The sequence below is a fragment of the Theobroma umbraticum genome, unplaced genomic scaffold (genome assembly GCF_002168275.2).
Source record: "Theobroma umbraticum cultivar Fairchild unplaced genomic scaffold, ASM216827v3 scaffold_50.0, whole genome shotgun sequence".
Lineage (NCBI taxonomy): Eukaryota > Viridiplantae > Streptophyta > Magnoliopsida > Malvales > Malvaceae > Theobroma > Theobroma umbraticum.
The window spans coordinates 7790819-7810338 of NW_018397261.1; the positions used below are offsets into that span (position 1 = coordinate 7790819).

At 36.7% G+C, this 19520-nt stretch overlaps 6 protein-coding genes and 1 pseudogene across 6 annotated transcripts; all 7 read right to left on the minus strand.

Annotated features, from left to right (window-relative positions):
* Nucleotides 1-154: 154 nt before the first annotated feature.
* On the minus strand, nt 155-1596 carry LOC110417664 (endochitinase 1). The gene is made up of 3 exons (XM_021430119.2): nt 1113-1596; nt 871-1024; nt 155-765 (listed from the first exon to the last, which is right to left on the minus strand). Exons 1-3 carry the CDS (start codon nt 1528-1530, stop codon nt 372-374), a joined length of 966 nt encoding a protein of 321 aa, XP_021285794.1. The 5' UTR covers nt 1531-1596; the 3' UTR covers nt 155-371.
* Nucleotides 1597-5526: 3930 nt separating this feature from the next.
* On the minus strand, nt 5527-8027 carry LOC110417666 (uncharacterized). Its single transcript, XM_021430121.2, has one exon. It carries the CDS (start codon nt 6601-6603, stop codon nt 5704-5706), a length of 900 nt encoding a protein of 299 aa, XP_021285796.1. The 5' UTR covers nt 6604-8027; the 3' UTR covers nt 5527-5703.
* Nucleotides 7848-8882, minus strand: LOC110417667 (uncharacterized; annotated as a pseudogene).
* Nucleotides 8883-9365: 483 nt separating this feature from the next.
* LOC110417665 (uncharacterized) lies at nt 9366-11367 on the minus strand. The gene has a single exon (XM_021430120.2). It carries the CDS (start codon nt 11033-11035, stop codon nt 10100-10102), a length of 936 nt encoding a protein of 311 aa, XP_021285795.1. The 5' UTR covers nt 11036-11367; the 3' UTR covers nt 9366-10099.
* An 859-nt stretch (nt 11368-12226) lies between these two features.
* LOC110418330 (uncharacterized) lies at nt 12227-13326 on the minus strand. Its single transcript, XM_021431024.1, has one exon. The coding sequence runs from the start codon at nt 13147-13149 to the stop codon at nt 12289-12291; it is 861 nt and encodes a 286-aa protein (XP_021286699.1). The 5' UTR covers nt 13150-13326; the 3' UTR covers nt 12227-12288.
* Nucleotides 13327-14316: 990 nt separating this feature from the next.
* On the minus strand, nt 14317-15524 carry LOC110418331 (uncharacterized). Its single transcript, XM_021431025.2, is given in 2 exon segments — nt 14317-14378; nt 14381-15524. Coding segments are annotated over 2 exon segments (849 nt in total). The 5' UTR covers nt 15168-15524.
* An 809-nt stretch (nt 15525-16333) lies between these two features.
* Nucleotides 16334-17292, minus strand: LOC110418696 (uncharacterized). Its single transcript, XM_021431493.1, has one exon. The coding sequence runs from the start codon at nt 17290-17292 to the stop codon at nt 16408-16410; it is 885 nt and encodes a 294-aa protein (XP_021287168.1). The 3' UTR covers nt 16334-16407.
* Nucleotides 17293-19520: the final 2228 nt, after the last annotated feature.

Genomic DNA, 19520 nt, shown 5'->3' on the forward strand with positions numbered 1-19520 from the left:
TCGCTTGAGTACAAAAAGCCCAAAGGGAAGAGAAATGAGCATGAGCCCATGCTCCCAAGCCGTTCTCTGGGAAATGACACGTATCTGCTGCTACTGCTGCGGTTTGATATTGTCTTAAAATTTCAACATAATGTTCTACAAACAAGGAAAAATATGAAAATCAAAGGAAACCATCCATTTTATTATTCTTTGGGAAAGCAACATCAAGACTACATAAGCTTTCAAACATCTTCAGACAACAATTTGAGAGAAGCATAGATCACAGTGCCATAGCAAATCCAACAAATTGGATCAGATCGCTGTTCTGGTACATTTTAAAAACGAAAGCCCTAAACATCTTTGTTTACCAATGTCATTTGACACTAAATTGGCTACATTGAGTCCACCGAGAGTCCATTGTTATAAGACCTCTGGTTGTAGCAGTCGAGATTGTTACCATAGCCAACTCCAAGTATGTCACAATACCTCTTATAGAATCCAATGCGGTCCTCTACCTTTGCATTCCAACCTTGACCGCATTCAAGGCCGCCATTGATAATATTTGTGATCAAACCAAACCCTGGAACCCGGCCTGCCGCCTGGTCGCTACCGGAGGGTGACCATGCTCCAATGATCACATCGTGGCAAGAAGGCTTTGGTGATTGTGGAGTCATCCAGAACCAGAATGCTGACTTGAAAGAAATTGTAGGATCAGTTGCTAGCAGGTCTGGGTTGTTTAATAGGTCCACCCCTATGGCTCTTCCACACTGCCCATAGTTGTAGTTCCTGATATATCAAAAGCTAAGTTATTATTCCAGTGTCAACAAAACAACTTTGTCTTACCATAAATATATTTCAAGAAAAGAAATTAACAAACGGTGAAAGGCTTACCAAGTAAGTTGCATTGGACCCCGGCCAAAATATTGCTTACCAGGGGCGCAAGGGTAGTTTGGATCCCACTGGCAGTAATCAGCGGGGTTTAATTCCCTATTGTAGCAGTATCCCCATGTATATGGACCATCGGGTGCAGCCCATCCTGCTCCACCTACGGTATCATCAAATTAATTCTCAAAACGATGAACTCATGTTCAAAACATGGTGAACTTTGTGTTTAACTTTCGAACTGGACTAACCAGTAGTTTCGTGAGAAGTTTGGGCCAAGAAAGCAGCAACTTCCCTCTTGCGAGCGGCATCATCACCGGTTGTAGCGAAGGCAGGAAAAGACTTCGCAGCAGCTATGAAAGCATCATAGGTATAGAAGCCACGAGCAGGACAACCACCATCATTTCTATGCAAAAGCAGCTGATCAAACCTTTCTTTTGTTATCAGACTATCAAGTCCACCAGTATCACCTCCGCCTCCGCTGCACTGACTCTGGCAACCATTTTCCTTTTTGCAGTAGTCATCAGTGTTGCCACACCAACCATATTGGCTACAACATAGGCCTCCAGGGCACAGGGCACCACCAGCTTGCCATCCACACTGCTCAGCTGAGCCCAGGAGTACATAGGATAAGAACAAAGAAAAAACTGACAAGGCCCGAAAGCTCATTTTTAATGGATAATATCTGTGATTTTGTCAATGTGTGGGAGGGTGAGAGGATGGACATACAGACATATATATATATATAGTGAGAGTGATGGAGAAAGACCAGATATTTTTTAGTTTGTATAATTTTATGGTACAAATTATACCATACCCATATATGTACCCTTGACTTCATTCAATTGCGCTGGCAGATTCTAACTTCTCTCATCTTATCTAAAAAGGGCCATTTTATTAACAAAAGGTTGGAAAAGATGGGCATGTGGGCGGCTATTGAATCATGTGAGCTTCTTGCACATGAATTCTATCATGGGCCAATACACAAAATAGTAGTAATGTACTGTTGCTCGACAGTCGCTACTGTCTGTGCGTGAGAATCCAACAACAATGGCTTGCATAGAGTTAAATACTATGAACAGGCAAAACATGCCAATTAATATGCCATACATTGATCTAGATTGATGGTGCAACATCGAGTCATTGACTGAAAGAGCTATCAAGCTCCTTTCAATGGATGCTTAGCGCGTATTTTCCACACACACAAGCAAAGCCGACCGAGATTTTTCAATAAAAAAAAGGCAAGCTTGAGGCGGCTTTTGATATCTTTTCTAGTCCAGAAAGTAGGTTCTGGTGCATTGCACTTATTCTTGAAGATCATTCTGTGACCAAATTGACTCCGTCACGAAATCATTTTACTCGCGAGTGTGAAACTCCTTTTGTTTGTTTGAAATATGGACAGAGACGACAATCAGTATATTGCGGTAACATGATTTTTGTCCTTTGTCTCATTGCCAACCAACGCTTCTTTTCTTGTTTTGTTTTTCTGCCATAAATGCAGGGTGAGAGTTGTTGCCAGGAATCTATATATTTTCCGATGAGATCATTCTATAATCATATGTAGCAGATCCCCCGAACTTGCTTCAAGAAAACCACGGAGAAGCTGAACAAATCGCTGTCTATGAGTACGTCGTCAAGAAAAGACATAATATTTATAAAAAAAGTTGAATTTTATTCAAAAATAAAACAAATTTTTATTTTTTATAATTTTTAACCAAAATGATATATTTTTATTTTAAATAAAATAAATTTTTTAATTAATCATTAATCAAAACATTGTTAATATGAAAAATAAAAACTATTATGTGATTATGTTATTAGTTAGATCAATATATCATATCAATTTTTATTATAATATATTAACATATTATGTCAATATCATATAATATAAAATAAAAAATTAAATTTTAATTAATAATAAATTATTAATTATTACTTATAAAAATAAAAATATAAAAATTTACTTAAATATAATAAAATAATAAAAATTTATTTAAATTTTATTAAACATTTCAAGTATTATACTTTTAAAAAAACAATGTAGAGATCACTTGTTTTGTCCGTAGTAAGAATAAGTAAATTCATTTTGAGTTTTTATTGAGAATTTATTTTTAGAAAGAATTATGTGATCATTAAACTTTTTTATTAATCCTTAACAGGAATTTTTATTTTTATTTATTATGTAATCTCTCCTAATCATGCATATGATTTGGAGGGACAAATAGTCCTGAGATAAATGTTGGATCAAAAATTAATAATCCCAAAAATCTTCTCCATTTATTTACGTACTTAAAAAAATAATTGTTTTATGAAATTTTTTGTTGAAAGAAATTCAAATTTTATCAAAATTATTTTTTATAAAAATTATTATACTTAAAATTAGAGTATATTAAAAAATTACCGGGTAGGCTAGTGCCTAACATTAGGGTTTCGATAGTCTTGCTGACCTTTTACCTATCTCAATCGTAATTGTAATCATTTTTTGGATAAGATCAATACAGAAAAGGTTAAGAAAAAGAAATCCCATGTAAGGGTTTGATCATTGGCCAATAAATTTGAAATATTGGAAACAATCAAAGCTTGTTGGGACCATAAGAAAATGAACTAACGTCTATCCTTATCATGATTACCATTGTTATTATTATTATTAGTATTAAATTAATCTAGCAACTGTGCATTTGATAAAGATACATGCAACTTGATATATGCTTAGGAATCATCGAACAAAAGATTATTTTTTTTAGCAATTTTTTATGCTTTACTAAGGTGGGGTTTAGGAACCCTTAATTACAAACACTAGCAATCAACAAATCCTATGATCTTAGCTGTCACTTTGAAGCAATGCAATGTCCAGAAGGTTTGATTAATGTTTCTGGATTTAATCCTTTTATATGTATAAATTCATTATATGAGAAATAATTAACGTCATATTTAACGTATGAATTTGTGGATGAAAATTGGTTTTTATATTTAAAATTGTTAATCTATAAAATATGTAAAATATTTAATCTTAAGATAATGAGAGTAGTCAATAGTTTGGTGAGGGGAAAAAATCATTTTGTAAATTATCAAAAGCATGATTAAAATTTCAACAAATTAAGATAAAAGTTTTGACTTCAATATATTTTATATTAGAATTTGAAAATTTTTTATGATATAAATGTCTAATGCTTTAATATAAAAAATAAAAAAATTATGAAAAATAAATTTATAATATAAAGAATAAGAGCATTTGATGTTTAAAAAAATAAAAAATATTGACATAGTATTCAAAAAAGCCTCTAAACTATTCAAAAAAAATTTAAATAAATTATTATACTTTTTTGTGTAAAATCAAGTCTTCATATTTTTATTTTGAGTCAAAAAAATACTTTTAATCTTGCTTTGAATTAAATAAGTTTTTATGACTAATTATTGACTTATTCAAAATATTATTTATCATTTTATACCTTTGACATATCATAATTGATGATGATATGATATGCTAACTTAACGTGATAATATAATTATGTGATATTTTTTATCTTACACATTAATGCTATATTAGTGTTATATAGATATAAAATGATAAGTGATATTTTAATTGATGATAATTAATCAATTATTAATCATAAGAGCTTATTGAACTCAAAATAAAAATATAGAGATTTGATTGAACGTAATAAAAGAATAAAAACTTATTTAAATTTTTTACTATAGTTTAAGAGCAGTGTGTCAAAAATATTTTATTTTGATATATTAAAAAAGTTGCATAAAGAAAATAATAAATTATAATGAAATAGACCTAAGCAAAATGGAGATTAGGCCCATGAGGTCCCTATTGTCCACCTTTCTTAAAAGGCCATTTGGGCTTTGTAGGCCCAATGTTTAAGGACGCTAATTTTGAGCAAGAAGCGTAGATCAGGGATTCGAGAATAGTCGACCGACGGATCATACTGGTCTCCACCGCCTTAAAATGGTGTTATTTCTAGACAATCCAACCCATCGCATACTATAAATACCCCTTCGAACTCTACCGCTGATGAATGGAGGGCGGGAGAAGAATATATGGACTGAGGAATGAGGCTCTGTTTCTTCATTTCCTTCTCTTTCAACTGTTTTAGGCCTTGGGTCGTCGTCTGTGGGGAAGGCATGGGGAATCTCAATTTCTGCTGCTTTCAGGTAATTGGTAAATTGCTATTTCCCTACAATTTTCAATTACCCAACAAATAAATTGCTATTCCCTTGTAAAAAGCCGGTGAGTATGTCCTCATGGGGCTATGGAGTTTACAGCAAATCTCCTGATGTTGACACCATTTCCTATTTTTGAGCACACCGCACATTGCATCTCACCGCTGCATCTAGGAGGCTTTATTCCATATAAATTATATTTGCGAATAAATTACTCCCATTAGGGCATCTCTCATCACATGGCACACTCATAAGTAGGGGTGAGTACTAATTGTTAGGAATCGAAATAATAGATCAAAACAATTGAATTCCATTAATACGGTTCTCATTTGGGTTTTAATATTAATTGGTTAGGAAGAAATTGGTATATTTGGCTATCTTGGTGGATCGAAAAAGGGATATTAATAATATATTATATATTAGGTTTTATTGGTAAAACTTTATTAAGTCCCAGCGGCTTTTATCTGAATTGATTATTTCAGTGATGTAGCATGTGAAAGTGAGGGCTGAGATTTGATTTGGGTTTTGAACCTCCTCCCAGGAAAGAAACAAGAGACTAGTAGATGCAAACTTTGTGCTGTAAAGTATATTTTTCTGATTTTCTCTATGTAAGAGTATTACATGTATGTTACATCAACATACAATTCAGACCTCCTCATCATAATTGAGGCTCTAGTGGTTGAGGAAGCTGAGAGTAGTAACTCTGGCTTTGATCAAACGTCTAACGAGGCACTCAAGAGCTTCTTCAAAATCTTGAATGCACATTTCTGATTTTTGCAGCTCTTGTTGAGCATTCTCAATATGCATGTAATTGTCAGATTTGCTTATCTTGCGACTGGCAAGGGGAATCAGCGTAGCTTCAGCGTTGGAAATTGCATTTGTATGTAGTTCTTCTTTCTCACACCTCACTCTTTTGGTATTCATTAGCTTTGAAGCTAGTGACCAGCGGCTTGATTTCATCTCTATCTCAGGTCCGTGGATAAAAGACAACAAGGACTCTAGAACACTTCTAGTTGCACCTTGCACTTCTCTAAAGATGCTGAAAGTAGCTCCGATCTCACTGCCTTTGCTAGAGGAAGAAGTATCATGTTTATTTTCCACATGCTTCAAATTCGTTAAGCCCTTTCTGATTGCCTTTTTCACAGCTTTCCTAGAGTTAAAGTATTTTTTAACCTCGATTGTAAGCCCTGTTTCAACTCCTTGTCTTCTACGCAAAATTGATTGAAGTTCTTGTGTGCGCTCCTCTGTTTGAGACAGGGCATCCTTGGCAGTGCTGCACATGTCCAAGAGCCTAAGAGATCCGCCCAACAACTCATCAACATATTTCCTCTGTTGCTCCTTGGCTAAAGCTTGTTGAGTGAGGGGCAATTGAAGCAATCTATCAATGCAGTCATGCAAATCTTGTAGACCATTGAGTTTGTGGCTTAGGGATGAGAATGTAGAGGCAGCTTCAGAAGCCCTCAATTTGCTCAAATTCTCATCAACCTCTGAAGTTAATGGGAGTGATCTAGAGGGCAAGCTGTTGGAACGAACATGGTAACAGGTTTGGATGTTAGAAGGATTGGTTGCCATTATTTCTTCTACAGAGAAAATTTAGCAGTTGTGTTCTCAATTCAATCGAGCAGTCTGCTTTCATCCCTTCTTCATCTGCTCAATATATATTATGGGATGAGAGAGAAATGAAGAATCTCATCCTTTCAAATGGCAATTAGAGGTAACATGGACTTGATACCAATCTTACCAATTATATTAGAGGTGTTCTTGCATTGTCTCCTCTCCACCAGCTTTACAACTCATTTCATAATTGTTTTAATTAGTAAAATCACAATTATGTTGAGCTAAGATAATACTTAATAATATGCGAGCAGTTTTAATATTCTTTCCAGTGCCATAGTGGCCATTTTTTCTTCTGCATTCTGCCATCAGGACTAATTTATTGCTCTGCATAACCCCTTGGAGACATGGTTTCTGCATCACTTGTGTGCTCCCATCTATGAAAGTAATATATCTTGTTATAATTGGTTGATCATGTCGGCATTTTTGTTAGCATGAACACATCTATGCAGTTAATTTGATTAAGTTTATTAAGTTTTGGATAGATAATTACAATAAATATGTGAGTCCCACAATTTTTTGTTGTGCAGGAGGCAGACAAGATTTGCAAGATCATTAGTTAAATCAGCAATTGATATTTTGTGCAACCATAAACAATGGGGTGAAGAAGAACACTGCTTCTGATGTGCTTAATGGCCACATGCTTCTAATTCCTGCTCCTAGCTCAAATTAACATGTGCAAGAAGAAGGTCACGCTATTATTTCTTCTAATTAAAGGGCTAACTGATTAATCAATCAAATGCAAATGGTACAGATAATATTGTCGTGCAAGAGCCAGGCAAGATCCTTATGCTTGGTTTTGCAATCTGTACAACAGCATAGGGCTAACAATATCATGTGCCGATATTTGTATTTGTAAGTGTTCAATTGTTCTCATTAGGACAATTGGAATCTTGAGAGCTTTTATTTTGATAAAATAAAAGGCATAATAGGCTCTTTCCCAAGTAAGTCCAAGAGACTACAATGGAAAATTTGTAATATCCTATCAGATAATTTTCGTGATCTTACTCATGGAGTCACAAGTTCATTGCAATGAAATTGAGGGTTGACTTGAGAGATTTTCAAAGGACAAAAAAGAACCAAAAAGGAAAATGAAAAAGAAGAATATGCAATAGAAGCTAAATTTTCCGAAGTATATTTTTCTATGACATAAGAATAATTACATTTGTATTGCATTTAATGTACAGATGAATTCACATGATATTTGAGGCTAGCTAATGGTTGAGTATGTTGAGAATATTGACTCTTGACTTTGATCAGGCTCCTAAACAGGCCTTCAAGCCCTTCTTCAAAGTCTTGAATGCAAGACTCTGATTTTTGCAGTTCCTTTTGAACATTCTCAATTTGCTTGATGTCAGATTTGCTTGTTGCAAGGGAAAGCAATGAAGCTTCAGCATTTGCCATTTCATTGATCTGCTGTTCTCCTTCACTTCCCACTCTTTTTGTGTGCAATAGCTTTGGGACTAGTGACCAACGGCTTAGCTTTAATTCTTTCCCAAGCCCAAAAGTAAAGGACAGCAAGGATTCTGTCACACTAAGGGTGACAGCTTGCACCTCTCGTAAGATTCTGAACACAGGCTCTGTCTCTGGTGAACAGTGCTTTGTTTATTTTCCTTATATTTCAAATTCTTGAGGGCCTTCAAGATTGCGTTTTTAGCTGCCTTCTTAGAGGTTAAGTATTTTCTAACCTCGTTAGCAAACCCTGTTGTAGCACCTCACTTTCGGCGCAAGATTGATTGAAGTTCTAGTGTGCATTCCTTTACTTGAAACAAGGCATCCTTGGCAGTGGTGCGCACGTCTAAAGGCCTAAGAGATGCATTCAACAGCTCATCAACACATTCCCTCTGCTGCTCTTGGGCTAAGATCTGTAGAGTGAGGAGCAATCGAAGCAGATTATCAATGTAATCATGTAAGTCTTGAAGGGTGCCAATTTTGCAGTTTAAGGCTGATGATGTTGATGCGGATTCAGATGCTGGCAATCTGCTCAAATGCTCATCAACCTCTGAAGTTATTGGGTGTGATCTAGAGAGCAAGCCGTTAGAGCGAGCATGGTAACAGGCTTGGATGTTTGGAGTGGTAGCCATTCTTTCTTCTGGAGGAGTAAACTTAGCAGTCTTGATCTCAATTCAATCTGGCAATTTTCCTTCTTCCCTTCATCTACCCAATATATATATATATATATATATATATGTTATGTGATAAGGGAGACATGAAGAATCTCATCCATTCGAATTGCAGAGAGGTAACGTGGACTTGATATCAATTTGAACAACTATCTCAGGGTGGTTCATGCAATGTCTCCTCTTTATCAGTTTTACAACTCATAACACAATTGTTTTAATTAGAAAACTCCCAATATATCTTGATTCTTGAGATTAGATAAATACTATATAATGGACTATGCACGAGTGGTTTTAAAATTGTTAATAGAGACAATGACAACTTTTTCTAATGTATTCTGTACACTTCTGTCTGTCAGGGCTAATTTATTGTCTGCTAATTGTATAGTTTAATGTGTAACCTCGATCATATGGAGCCAAGGGGTCTGCATCACTCGTGCGCTCCCTCATGTGAAATTATTTTATGTAGTCATAATTGTTTGATCATTTTCATTAGCATGCTCATGTATATGCAATTAACATAATTGATTGTTTTCAAGTTTTTGAATACTTAATTCTGATAAAAAAATGTAAGTCCTGAATTTCTTGTCATGCAGGAGGCAGGCAAGATCTGCAAGCTCAACTTCGACACATCTTGCCACAGTATAGAAAAATGGCTGGAGTTTGATGATTGATGTCTCAGGATTATTCAGCTGTCCGCCTAACAGAAAGACAGCCATCACAATTTTCGTTAATTGAAACGTGTGTATGATTTAAATTTCAGCCTGTTATCTTGCTTCATTCATGCATGCATCCATGTGAATGACATTGGAGTTTTGGCAGAGTGATAATTTATTATTCTTTAACTTGGAGACAAGAGGAATCCTAACAGGTTCAAACTTTTCTAATAGCTTATTTTGTCCACTGTTTTTATGAACTCTAGGAGATTCCTCATCTTGGGAAGAAGAAAGTAAAAACGAAAACCTTAGCCTTAACTCTTTGGTCGGACTAACGAATACGTTTAACTTACTGAGTTACTCAGCTGTCTTAAACGAATGAATTAGGACTTGGTTCCTATCAAAACCTTTTAGCATTCGATCACAAATTATTTTAAATTTTGTTCATATTTTTTCATTATTTAGCAATCTTTTCCTCCAATCCCCTTCATGGGGATTTTTTTGGTTGGTTAAATCTGAACAGAAGGGTTAACTAAATGCTATAGACAGTGAAAATAAGGCATGCAGTGATCAGATAGAGTATGTGCAAAAGAATAAGTAGTTGTGGCATCAAAAAGTATTTCATTTCATTTATATGTAAATTTGATTTCTGTACATGATTGAGGTAATCATAATTTTCTAGGGGGTGAGGATGTTGAGAAGGGAGACTCTAGCTTTTATCATACACCTGAAGAGGCACTCAAGTCCATCTTCAAGATCTTGAATACACAGCTCCAAGTCTTTTAGCTGGTTTTGCATCTCAACATTCATGGTATTCTCAGATTTGCTCATCCTCTGACCGGCAAGGGATTTTAAGGCAGCGTCAACCTTCTCAAATTCATTTGCTTCTCTTGCTGCTCCCTTGCATGCTATTCTTTTGTGATGCAATAATTTAGAAACTAATGACCAACTTCCAGGCTTTGGCCCGGATATCAGAGATAACAAATACTCAAACATGGAAGAAGTGACTGCTTCAACTTCTCTTAGCATGCTAACAATGGCGTTCGTCTCATGATCTTCTGATAGAGAGAAAATTTGTTTTGTTTGCATGCCCTTCAAATTTCCCAATGCCTTGTGGATGGCCTTTTTGACTTGTTTCCTGGAGGTTAAGTAGTTCCCGACCACACTTACAAGCTCAACTTCACCAGTCCTACGCAAAATTGATTGCAGTTCATTTGTGCTTCCTTTTGTCTGCAGCACAACATCCTTAGCAGTGCTGCACAGATCTAGAAGCCGAAGAGAACCATCCAACAACTCATCAACCCATTCATTGTGTTGTTCTTGGGCTAAAGCTTGCTGGGAAAAAGGCTGCTGAAGCAACTTATCAACACAATCATACAAATTCCGGAAGCCATTGAGTTTATGGCTTATTGATGATGAGGCAGATGTAGCATCGGAAGCCCTTAATCTGTTCAAATGCTCATCAATCTGTGAAACAAGTGGGCTTGGTCTAGATAGAAGAGGGAAGCTATTAGAGCGAGTGTGGTGAAAATTTCGGGTAGCCATTTTATCTTCAGATGGAAGAGGCCTAGATTGTTGAATGTTTCTAGCAATTTGCTGTGCAATACCAGGCATCTGCTTCAATATATATATCAGGTCATGGAGACAAAAGGAATCTGAAATGCTTCTTCTATCAGCTAATGGTGACACGATGTATATCTCGATCAAAATGCATTGTGTCAGCAGTGTTGATGCAATGTCTCCCCTTCACCAGCTATCCAGCTCACTATCCGATTATGTTAAAAACATGAATCCTTGGGATTCCTTAGCACACGTTGATACCATCCAAGTTGGTGGTGCACGAGTGCTGTTGACATTGTTTCATGTAATTAAGAAAAAGCAACAATTAATTGTTTGCACGTGTGTATAGGCATACACTATTTGTTTCCATTTGTTGATGAGCTGTTCCCCACCAAAGCTGGGGACTAATGTAGTAAATACATCTTCCTGCTTTTCTTTTGTCACGTGTTTTGTTAGTAATAAAGTGTTTTAATAATAATAATAATAATAATAATAAATAAATAATCTTATTATTAATAATTAAGTTAAATTAAGTATTTTGTACGTGGTGAAATTTTTTCCTATGCAATATAAAACACAATGATTTAAAAGTACCATGATTGATAAAATTACACCAAACATGATAATTTAAAATTGTTTTAGGCAAAATCATTTGGTTTTTTTTTTTAACACGAATTGGGGTACTAATAATGGCTGCCCATCCTCCTCATTCACCCTTTTTGATGCATAGTTATGCTAATCAAAAAGCTGAATTATTAATTAATCAAATGATGGATGGTTTTAAAATTAGTTGCTACATAACTAAACCCTGGACAAGATAAACTTTCTTATCCTTGCTCCCTTTTCATTTAACAGCAGAAAGTTTTATGATTAATACTTAACAGACTATCAAATAAAATAGAAAGAGAGTAAGCATCTCTTCATTGCATAAAGCATGTGAGATTTGCATCTACCATGTGTTAGTAATCAAATTTTTAATGTTTTACAACAGCCCCATTATCTCCAATGGGACAAGAGGAATCCTGCCAGCTCAGAAATCCATTGCAAAATTTCAAATAACCCTGCAAGATACCTAATGTAATAATGGAGGCTCTTAGAATACAACTTGTCAGTGCAGACAGATAGTAGTTGGTAAAATTAAAGGTAAAGTTGGTAGGGTTAATGGTTGAAACAAATGTGAAAGCAAAACTAATCACAACCCATTCTGGAAAGGTCAGTAAATTATTTCAAAGCAAGAAAAATGATTTTGTATTAATAATTGTATACATCTGAAATTACAGTTATGTGCAATTGCAGTGCCAAGATTTTTAACAGTTGAGGATGTTGAGAACAGTGACTCTAGCTTTGATCAAACGCCTAAAGAGGCTTTCAAGTCCTTCTTCAAGATCTTGGATGCACAACTCTGAGTTTCGGAGCTCATTTTGTACATTCTCAACATTCTTCATGTTTTCAGATTTGATGAGGGAACGCAGTCCAGCTTCAGCACTTGCAATTTCATTTGTTTTTTGTTCTTCCTCAAACATCACTTTTTCCTGGTGCATTAACTTGGAAACTAGTGACCAGCGGCTCAACTTTGATCCTGCCTCTGGCCCTGAAATAAACGACAGCAAGGATTCCAGCATGCTGATGGTAACTGCTTGTACTTCTCTTAGAATGCTAATCACAGCTCCATTCTCAGCATCCTTGCTGGAAGTAGAGGAGCTAAGTTTATTTTCCATATGCTTCAAGTTCTTTAAGGCCTTGCAGATTGCCTTTTTCACTGCCTTCCTAGATGTTAAATACTTCCTAACCTCATCCCCAAGCCCCTCAACTCTTCGTCTTCTGCGCAAACTCGATTGAAGTTCTTGAGTGCACTCCTTGGTTTGCAACAAGGCATCCTTGGCAGTGCTGCATACATCCAAGAGCACGAGTGATCCATCCAAAAGTTCTTCAACCCATTTCCGCTGCTGCTCTTGGGCTAGAGCTTGTTGAGTGAGGGGCAGTTGAAGCAACATATCAACATATTCATGCAAATCTTGAAGACCACTTAGATTTTGGCCAATTGACGATGATGTAGAGGCCGATTGAGATGCCCTCAATCGGTTCAGATTCTCATCAATTTGTGAAGTGATGGGGTGTTGCCTTGAAGGCAAGCTGTTAGAGCGAGAATGGTAAGAAGTGGTAGCCATTTTCTTGTTTTAGAGAAAAAAAAAGAAGGCTTTGCAATTGTTTGTTGAGCTCTTTCTAGCTGTTTGCTCTGCCTCAACCCCTTACCATCTGCTGAATATATATCACAGGTTGAGGGGAGACATGAGGAATCTCATTCTCTTTAAATATCAGTTATAAGTAACATGAAACATGATCTGGATCTACACAACTATCTCGAAAATGTTTACGTTGTGTCTCCTCTCCACCATCAAAACAACTCATTACCTTTCAACAAATACAATCAAAACTTATCTTGCATATGATACTAAATTTCTAATACAATAGTAAAATACTAACAACATGGTGGTGCTAAGACAGTCTAGAGGCAATGGCCAAATTCTCCTTTTTTTTTGTCTTCCCTGATGTTAATGAATTGTGGCTTTTAACTTGTCTGCCTGTTACTTGCATTATTATTGAATTTGTTGTGGCAGAGGGAGGCAAGATCCGCATGCTTGACTTCTCCACCTCTTGCCCTGCTATAAAAATATGAGATTCTATAATTTAGCAAGAAAGCATGCACTCAGGCTGCAATTTTTTCTTCCTGTTCTTTGCTTTTTTCTTCTGATGATGGGAAAAAGATAGCAAGAGCTTCTTAATAATTCAACTGTCCCCTAACAGAAATGCAGCAATACAATTTTCCATGGAGCAACACTCGAATGATCTGAATCAACCCTGTGAATGACAATTAATTTTTGCTTAGTGTTTAATCATTTGTTCTGGTTAATTTTAGAGTCAATCGGAATCTTGACATATTCACTAATTGTGGATTCAAATTACAGAAGATAATACAGGGGTTAAAAAAACTTATTACTCAATAGTCAGGAGTTCATTCCGGAGATTTCTCTCTCTTTCTTTTTGTTTTGACTCAATGATCTACTTAACCCTGTCCTCATCTGGCTTAAGACCTCTTAATTGATCAGAAGAAACATCATACAAAATGTCTCATGTTTGAAATTCTGTCCAGATTTTCTTTGCCAAATTGAGGTTTAAAAAGAATGGAGCATAATCCTGACAAATGTTGTATAAAGGAAAAAAAAAAAGGGGCAAATATAAATGCGATTTAAAGGAAACAAGTGTGTCATCAAAATTTTATTTCATTTACATGTATATTTCATTTCTGTACATGATTTTGAAGTTTGCATAATTTTCTAGGGGTTCAGTATGTTGAGAAGAGAGACTCTAGCTTTGATCATACACCTGAAGAGGCATCAACCTTGAAGTCTTTTAGCTGGTTTTGCATCTCAACATTGATGATGTTCTCTGATTTACTCATCTTCTGATTCACGAGTAATCTTAAAGAGGCATCAACCTTTTCAAATTCATTAATATCTCTTCCTGCTTGCGCACATGCTGTTCGTTTGTGGTGCAACACTTTGGAAACTAACCAGCTGCCAGGCTTTGATCGTTCCTTTGGCCCTGAGATCAGGGACAACAAGTACTCAAACGTGGAAGAAGTGACTTGTTCAACCTCCCTTAGCATGCTCACCATGGCCGTGGTCTCATGATCATCTGAAGGAGAGAAAACCCGTTTTGTTTCCAGGACCTTCAAATTTCTCAATGCCTTGTGGATAGTCTTTTGCAAAACTTTCCTGGAGATGAAGAACCTCCGCACCTCACCGACAAGCTCAAAATCACCACTTCGTCTTCTACACAGAACTGATTGAATTTCATGTGCATTTTCTTTTGTTTGCAGCACAAAATCCTTAGCAGTGCTGCACAGGTCCAAGAGCCTAAGATATCCATCCAACAACTCATTAACCCATTCCTTGTTTTGTTCTTGTACTAAAGCTTGGGAAAAGGGCAGCTGGAGCAACTTATCAACACTGTCATACAAATCCTGCAGACCATTTAGTTTATGGCTTATTGATGATGAGGTCGATGTAGCATCAGAAGCCTTTAATCTGTTCAGATGCTCATCAATCTGTGAAACAAGTGGGCTTGGTCTAGTTGGAAGAGGGAAGCTGTTAGAGCGAGTGTGGTGAAAAGTTTGGGCAGCCATTCTCTTCTTGAGGAAAGAGGCCTAATTGTTGAATGCTTCTAGCATTTGCTATGCAGCAGTAGGCATCTGCTACATATTTGAGACAAGGAATCTCAAACGCTTCTTCTATCAGCTAACTTTTGATTCAATTTGGATCTCGATCTAAACACTCTGTCAGCATTGTTTCTGCAATGTCTCCCCTGGACCAGCTCTGCAGCCCACTATCCAATAAAGTTAAAATAAAAAAATCCCGTGGATGTCTATGCACACGTTGATACTATCTAAGTTGGCTATGCACGAGAGCTGTTGACATTGTCTCCTTTAAACAAGAAAAATGCAACAATTAAATGTTTGCTCGTGTGCAAGAACATTCACTATTCATTTCTATCTGGTAGGATAAGGTGTCCCTTGGAAGTTGGGAACTAATATATTCATTAAAATGGTATTTTAATCTTGAGGTCATTTGGAGCCAATAATATCCAATTAGAAATTCAAAATCATATAATTTGATAGTAAAGTTTTTGCCTTTGTACCCTGTTTTTCCCAGAAAATAGTTTCTACCAGCATCACAATGTCAATCTTTGGGAGGCAAAGTACAGACCTTTTGAATTTTTAATTAAAAAAAGAAGGGTATACATGTAAACCCTGCATCCTCCTCATTCACATGTTTACATGGTCCATTCTGCTAATCAAAGTTGAATGATTAGATCAAACATTGAAGGGTTTTAAAGTAATTGCAAAACAAGAGGTGGGCAAGATCCGCTAAGATGATATTGCCTCCCTCTTTAACTAACAAAAATATGTTTTATGAACTGATTGACAATGTTTTAGCATTGAAAGCATGCGAAATTGATGTATACCGCATGATAGTCATTATTTACAACTAGCTTTCAATTATTTCCAAGGAGACAAGAGGAATAGTGACAAGTCAGATACTCAAGATACCAACTATGAAATGCAAGAAAATTTTCTGGGACTCCAAATTTGATAAAGGAGGCTCTGTCATTCAACTTGTAAGTCAACTAGGAAAGTTGTCCTTGCAAAACTAGAGGTAAAACAGCAGGCTTAATGGTTGACACTTGGCACAAGTTATTCAAAATTTAGAAGCAAAATTCAGTTGCAGTTCTGGAAAGATACGTAAATAAATTCATAACAAAAGTAAGATAGGAGAGGAAATTTGTGGGAAAATGGCCATGTAACTTTTGTATTAGCGTAACTGTATACATGTAAGTTTCATTTATGTACAATTGCAATCTCAAGATTAACAGTTCAGGATGTTGAGAACATTGACTCTAGATTTGATCAAACGCCTAAAGAGGCTTTCCAGTCCTTCTTCAAGATCTTGAATGCACAACTCTGATTTTTGGAGCTCATGTTGCACATTTTCAATGTGCTTGATGTTGTCAGATTTGATGAGGGATCGCAATGTGGCTTCAGCATTTGCAATTTCATTTGTTAGTTTTTCTTCTTCCACATGTCCTACTCTTTTTGGGTGCATTAACTTTGAAACTAGTGACCACCGGCTCAACTTTGATTCTGCCTCCGACCCTGAGATAAAGGACAATAAGGATTGTAGCACTCTGACTGTAACTGCTTCCACTTCTCTTAAGATGCTAATCACAGCTGCATTCTCACCATCTTTGTTGAAAGAGGAGGTGTTAAATTTAGTTTCCATTTGCTTCAGATTCTTTAAGGCCTTGCAGATTGCTTTTTTCACTGCCTTCCTAGAGGTTAAGTATTTCCTGACCTCATTTGCAAGCCCCATTTCAGCTCCTCGTCTTCTGCGCAAAATTGAGTGAAGTTCTTGTATGCACTCCTTTGATTGCAACAAAGCATCCTTGGCAGTGCTACATACATCCAAGAACAAAAGAGATCCATCCAACAGGTCTTCCACACATTCCCGGTGCTGCTCTTGGGCTAGAGCCTGTTGAGTGAGGGGCAATTGAAGCAGCATATCAACACATTCATGCAAATCTTGAAGGCCATTTAGTTTATGACCCATTGATGCTGATGCAGAAGCTCCTTCCGATGCCCTCAATCGGCTCAGGTTCTCATCAATTTGTGAAGTAAGGGGGCGTTGCCTTGAGGGCAAGCTGTTAGATCGAGAGTGGTAAGAAGGATGGATATTCAAAGGAGAGGTAGCCATTTTTCTTGTTTTGGAGAATAGAGAAAGCTCTTGCAATTGTGTGTTCAAGTCAGTCTTGCAACTTGCTGTCTTTCCCTCAGTATCTGCTCAATATATATTACAGAGGGGAGACAAGAGGAATCTCCTTCTCTTCAAATATCAATTATAAGTAGCATGAACTTGATTTGGATCTAACTCAATTAACTCTGAAATGTTTATGTTTTGTCTCCTCTCCGCCATCTACACAACTCATTACTTAACTATTTTTAACAATTATAATCCAAAAGTATCTTGAATACGATAATACAATATAATGTGCAATGCACCCTGGTTTTTGTCTATAGGCTACACTCATTTCTCTCTGCTTCATTTTTTTGTTTCCCTTATTAAAATGAAATGGTTCTTTTATCTAGTTAGCCTGCCATGACTACTAATTGCCTCGTTGATGAATTTGTTATGCAAGAGGGAGGCAAGATCTGCATGCTTGACTTCTCCACATCTTGCCATGCTACAGAAATGTAGTTCTTTAATAATTAGCAAGAAAAGCTTGCTCTCATCTGCCTTTTCCATTTTTTTTTTGAATGAAATTGGGAGGGGGCCTAGAAAGCAATGATTCCACTGTCCACTAACAGAAACACAGCTAAGACAATTTTTTAATAGTGCAAAGCGTGTGTGATTTGAACCTGCCATGTCAATGACATTTATGTTTTGATCAAACATCTGAAGAGGCAATCAAGTCTTCCTTCAATATCTTTGTTGAATTAAGACTTGCATTGAAGACCCTGCACGCCATGTCATCTGTCCAGTGCCCTTGCTTCACTGTTTTGGAGTGTGACAGTTGCTTACTGCCATGGTTAAAGTCAGTCATGCACCTAATGCATGTTTTGAATTTATGTGCAAACTCTGATAAGAGTATTGCAGGGTAGAAGTCTACTTTGTTTTAAATTCTTTCCATTGTACAAATACTAATGTTAATGAATGCCAATTCTGGTTGCCTTAGTTATTCCGGTTTTATGCTCTTCTCTGTTCTCTATTCTTCTCCTCATTTATGGCTGCATGCTGACTGTCATTAAGCTGCAGTAGTTAATGTTTACTGATATTGAATGTACAGGTTCACTTAGGCTACAAAACAACAATCTTTAATAAACGAGTTCAATTCTTGTATCCCAATTTGCAAATTCCCAATGTGTGCATTGTTGTCACATTTGCTTGTTTTTTGACCAACAAGGAGTTCCAATGCCACATCCACGTTTGTCACTTCGTTTGTAACTGCTTCTTCTTGTTCACTTGCTACCCTTTTGTGGTGAATTAAGCTTGGAAACCATAGACGACCTGCTCTTTGCCTTTGAATCAAAACCTTGTCCGAGAGATGTAGGACAACAAGGACTCGAACACCCTGATGTTGACCGATTCCACCTCTCTCAAGACGTTTACAATGTCAATGGTAACAGTTTCATCAGCTTTATTCAATGAATAGATGGTGCATTTATTTTCCATGCGCTTCAAATTCTTAAGCCCCGTCCCGACTTCCCTTTTGACTACCTTTCTAGAGTTCAAGGATTTCACAAGTTCACCTCCTCGTTTTCTGGGAATACTTGATTGAAGTTCATGCAAGCATTCTCTCATTTGCAACAATGCATCCTAGGCTTATTGATGATGAAGATGAGGAGGCAGATTCCGATGTCCTCAATCTGCTCAAATGCTCTCCCACCTCTAAAATTTGTGGGTGTGGCCTAGAGGGGAAACTGTTGGAACGAGCGTGGTAACAAGATTAGGAGTTCGAAGGAGCGGAAGTCATTGCTGGTTTCTCTTCGGAAAAATATAATGGTTTGGCAGATTACCTACTTAATTTCTATTGCCTTTTGCTCAGATTATAAGCATCCCTTTGGTGAGGGAAACAAAGGGAATCTCAACCACACGATCGACTTTGATCAGCATCTAAACACTAAAATCGCAGCATTGTTTGGGGGTCTGTCTCCCCATCACCAACTTCCCAACTCGAAACCCAGATTATCTTAGTATAAAATTAAATCAGATGCGATTTGTAGCGCACGAGTGGCCTTGACTTCGTCTCCCCATGGTACCACGCAATCCAGCTTGGCCTGTCTCCCAATAGGAAGCGAGGTCGTTGTGCCACTCGTGGATGCTAATGAATGATTGGAGTATTATTTTTTTCATGTAAAAGATCTGTTTCAGCTTGGCGGAGATATGTTTCATCGGGTGGCCATGGCTTCATCTCCTGTTCCATT

Excerpts from the sequence above, each read along its gene's own strand:
- LOC110417664 (XM_021430119.2), bottom strand. The coding sequence starts at position 1,530 with ATGAGCTTTCGGGCCTTGTCAGTTTTTTCTTTGTTCTTATCCTATGTA. Across the intron at positions 1,025-1,112 it reads AACTTCTCACGAAACTACTG|GTGGAGCAGGATGGGCTGCA; the intron begins GTTAGTCCAGTT and ends ATGATACCGTAG. Across the intron at positions 766-870 it reads GGTCCAATGCAACTTACTTG|GAACTACAACTATGGGCAGT; the intron begins GTAAGCCTTTCA and ends TTGATATATCAG.
- LOC110417666 (XM_021430121.2), bottom strand. The coding sequence starts at position 6,603 with ATGGCAACCAATCCTTCTAACATCCAAACCTGTTACCATGTTCGTTCC.
- LOC110417665 (XM_021430120.2), bottom strand. The coding sequence starts at position 11,035 with ATGCCTGGTATTGCACAGCAAATTGCTAGAAACATTCAACAATCTAGG.
- LOC110418330 (XM_021431024.1), bottom strand. The coding sequence starts at position 13,149 with ATGGCTACCACTTCTTACCATTCTCGCTCTAACAGCTTGCCTTCAAGG.
- LOC110418696 (XM_021431493.1), bottom strand. The coding sequence starts at position 17,292 with ATGGCTACCTCTCCTTTGAATATCCATCCTTCTTACCACTCTCGATCT.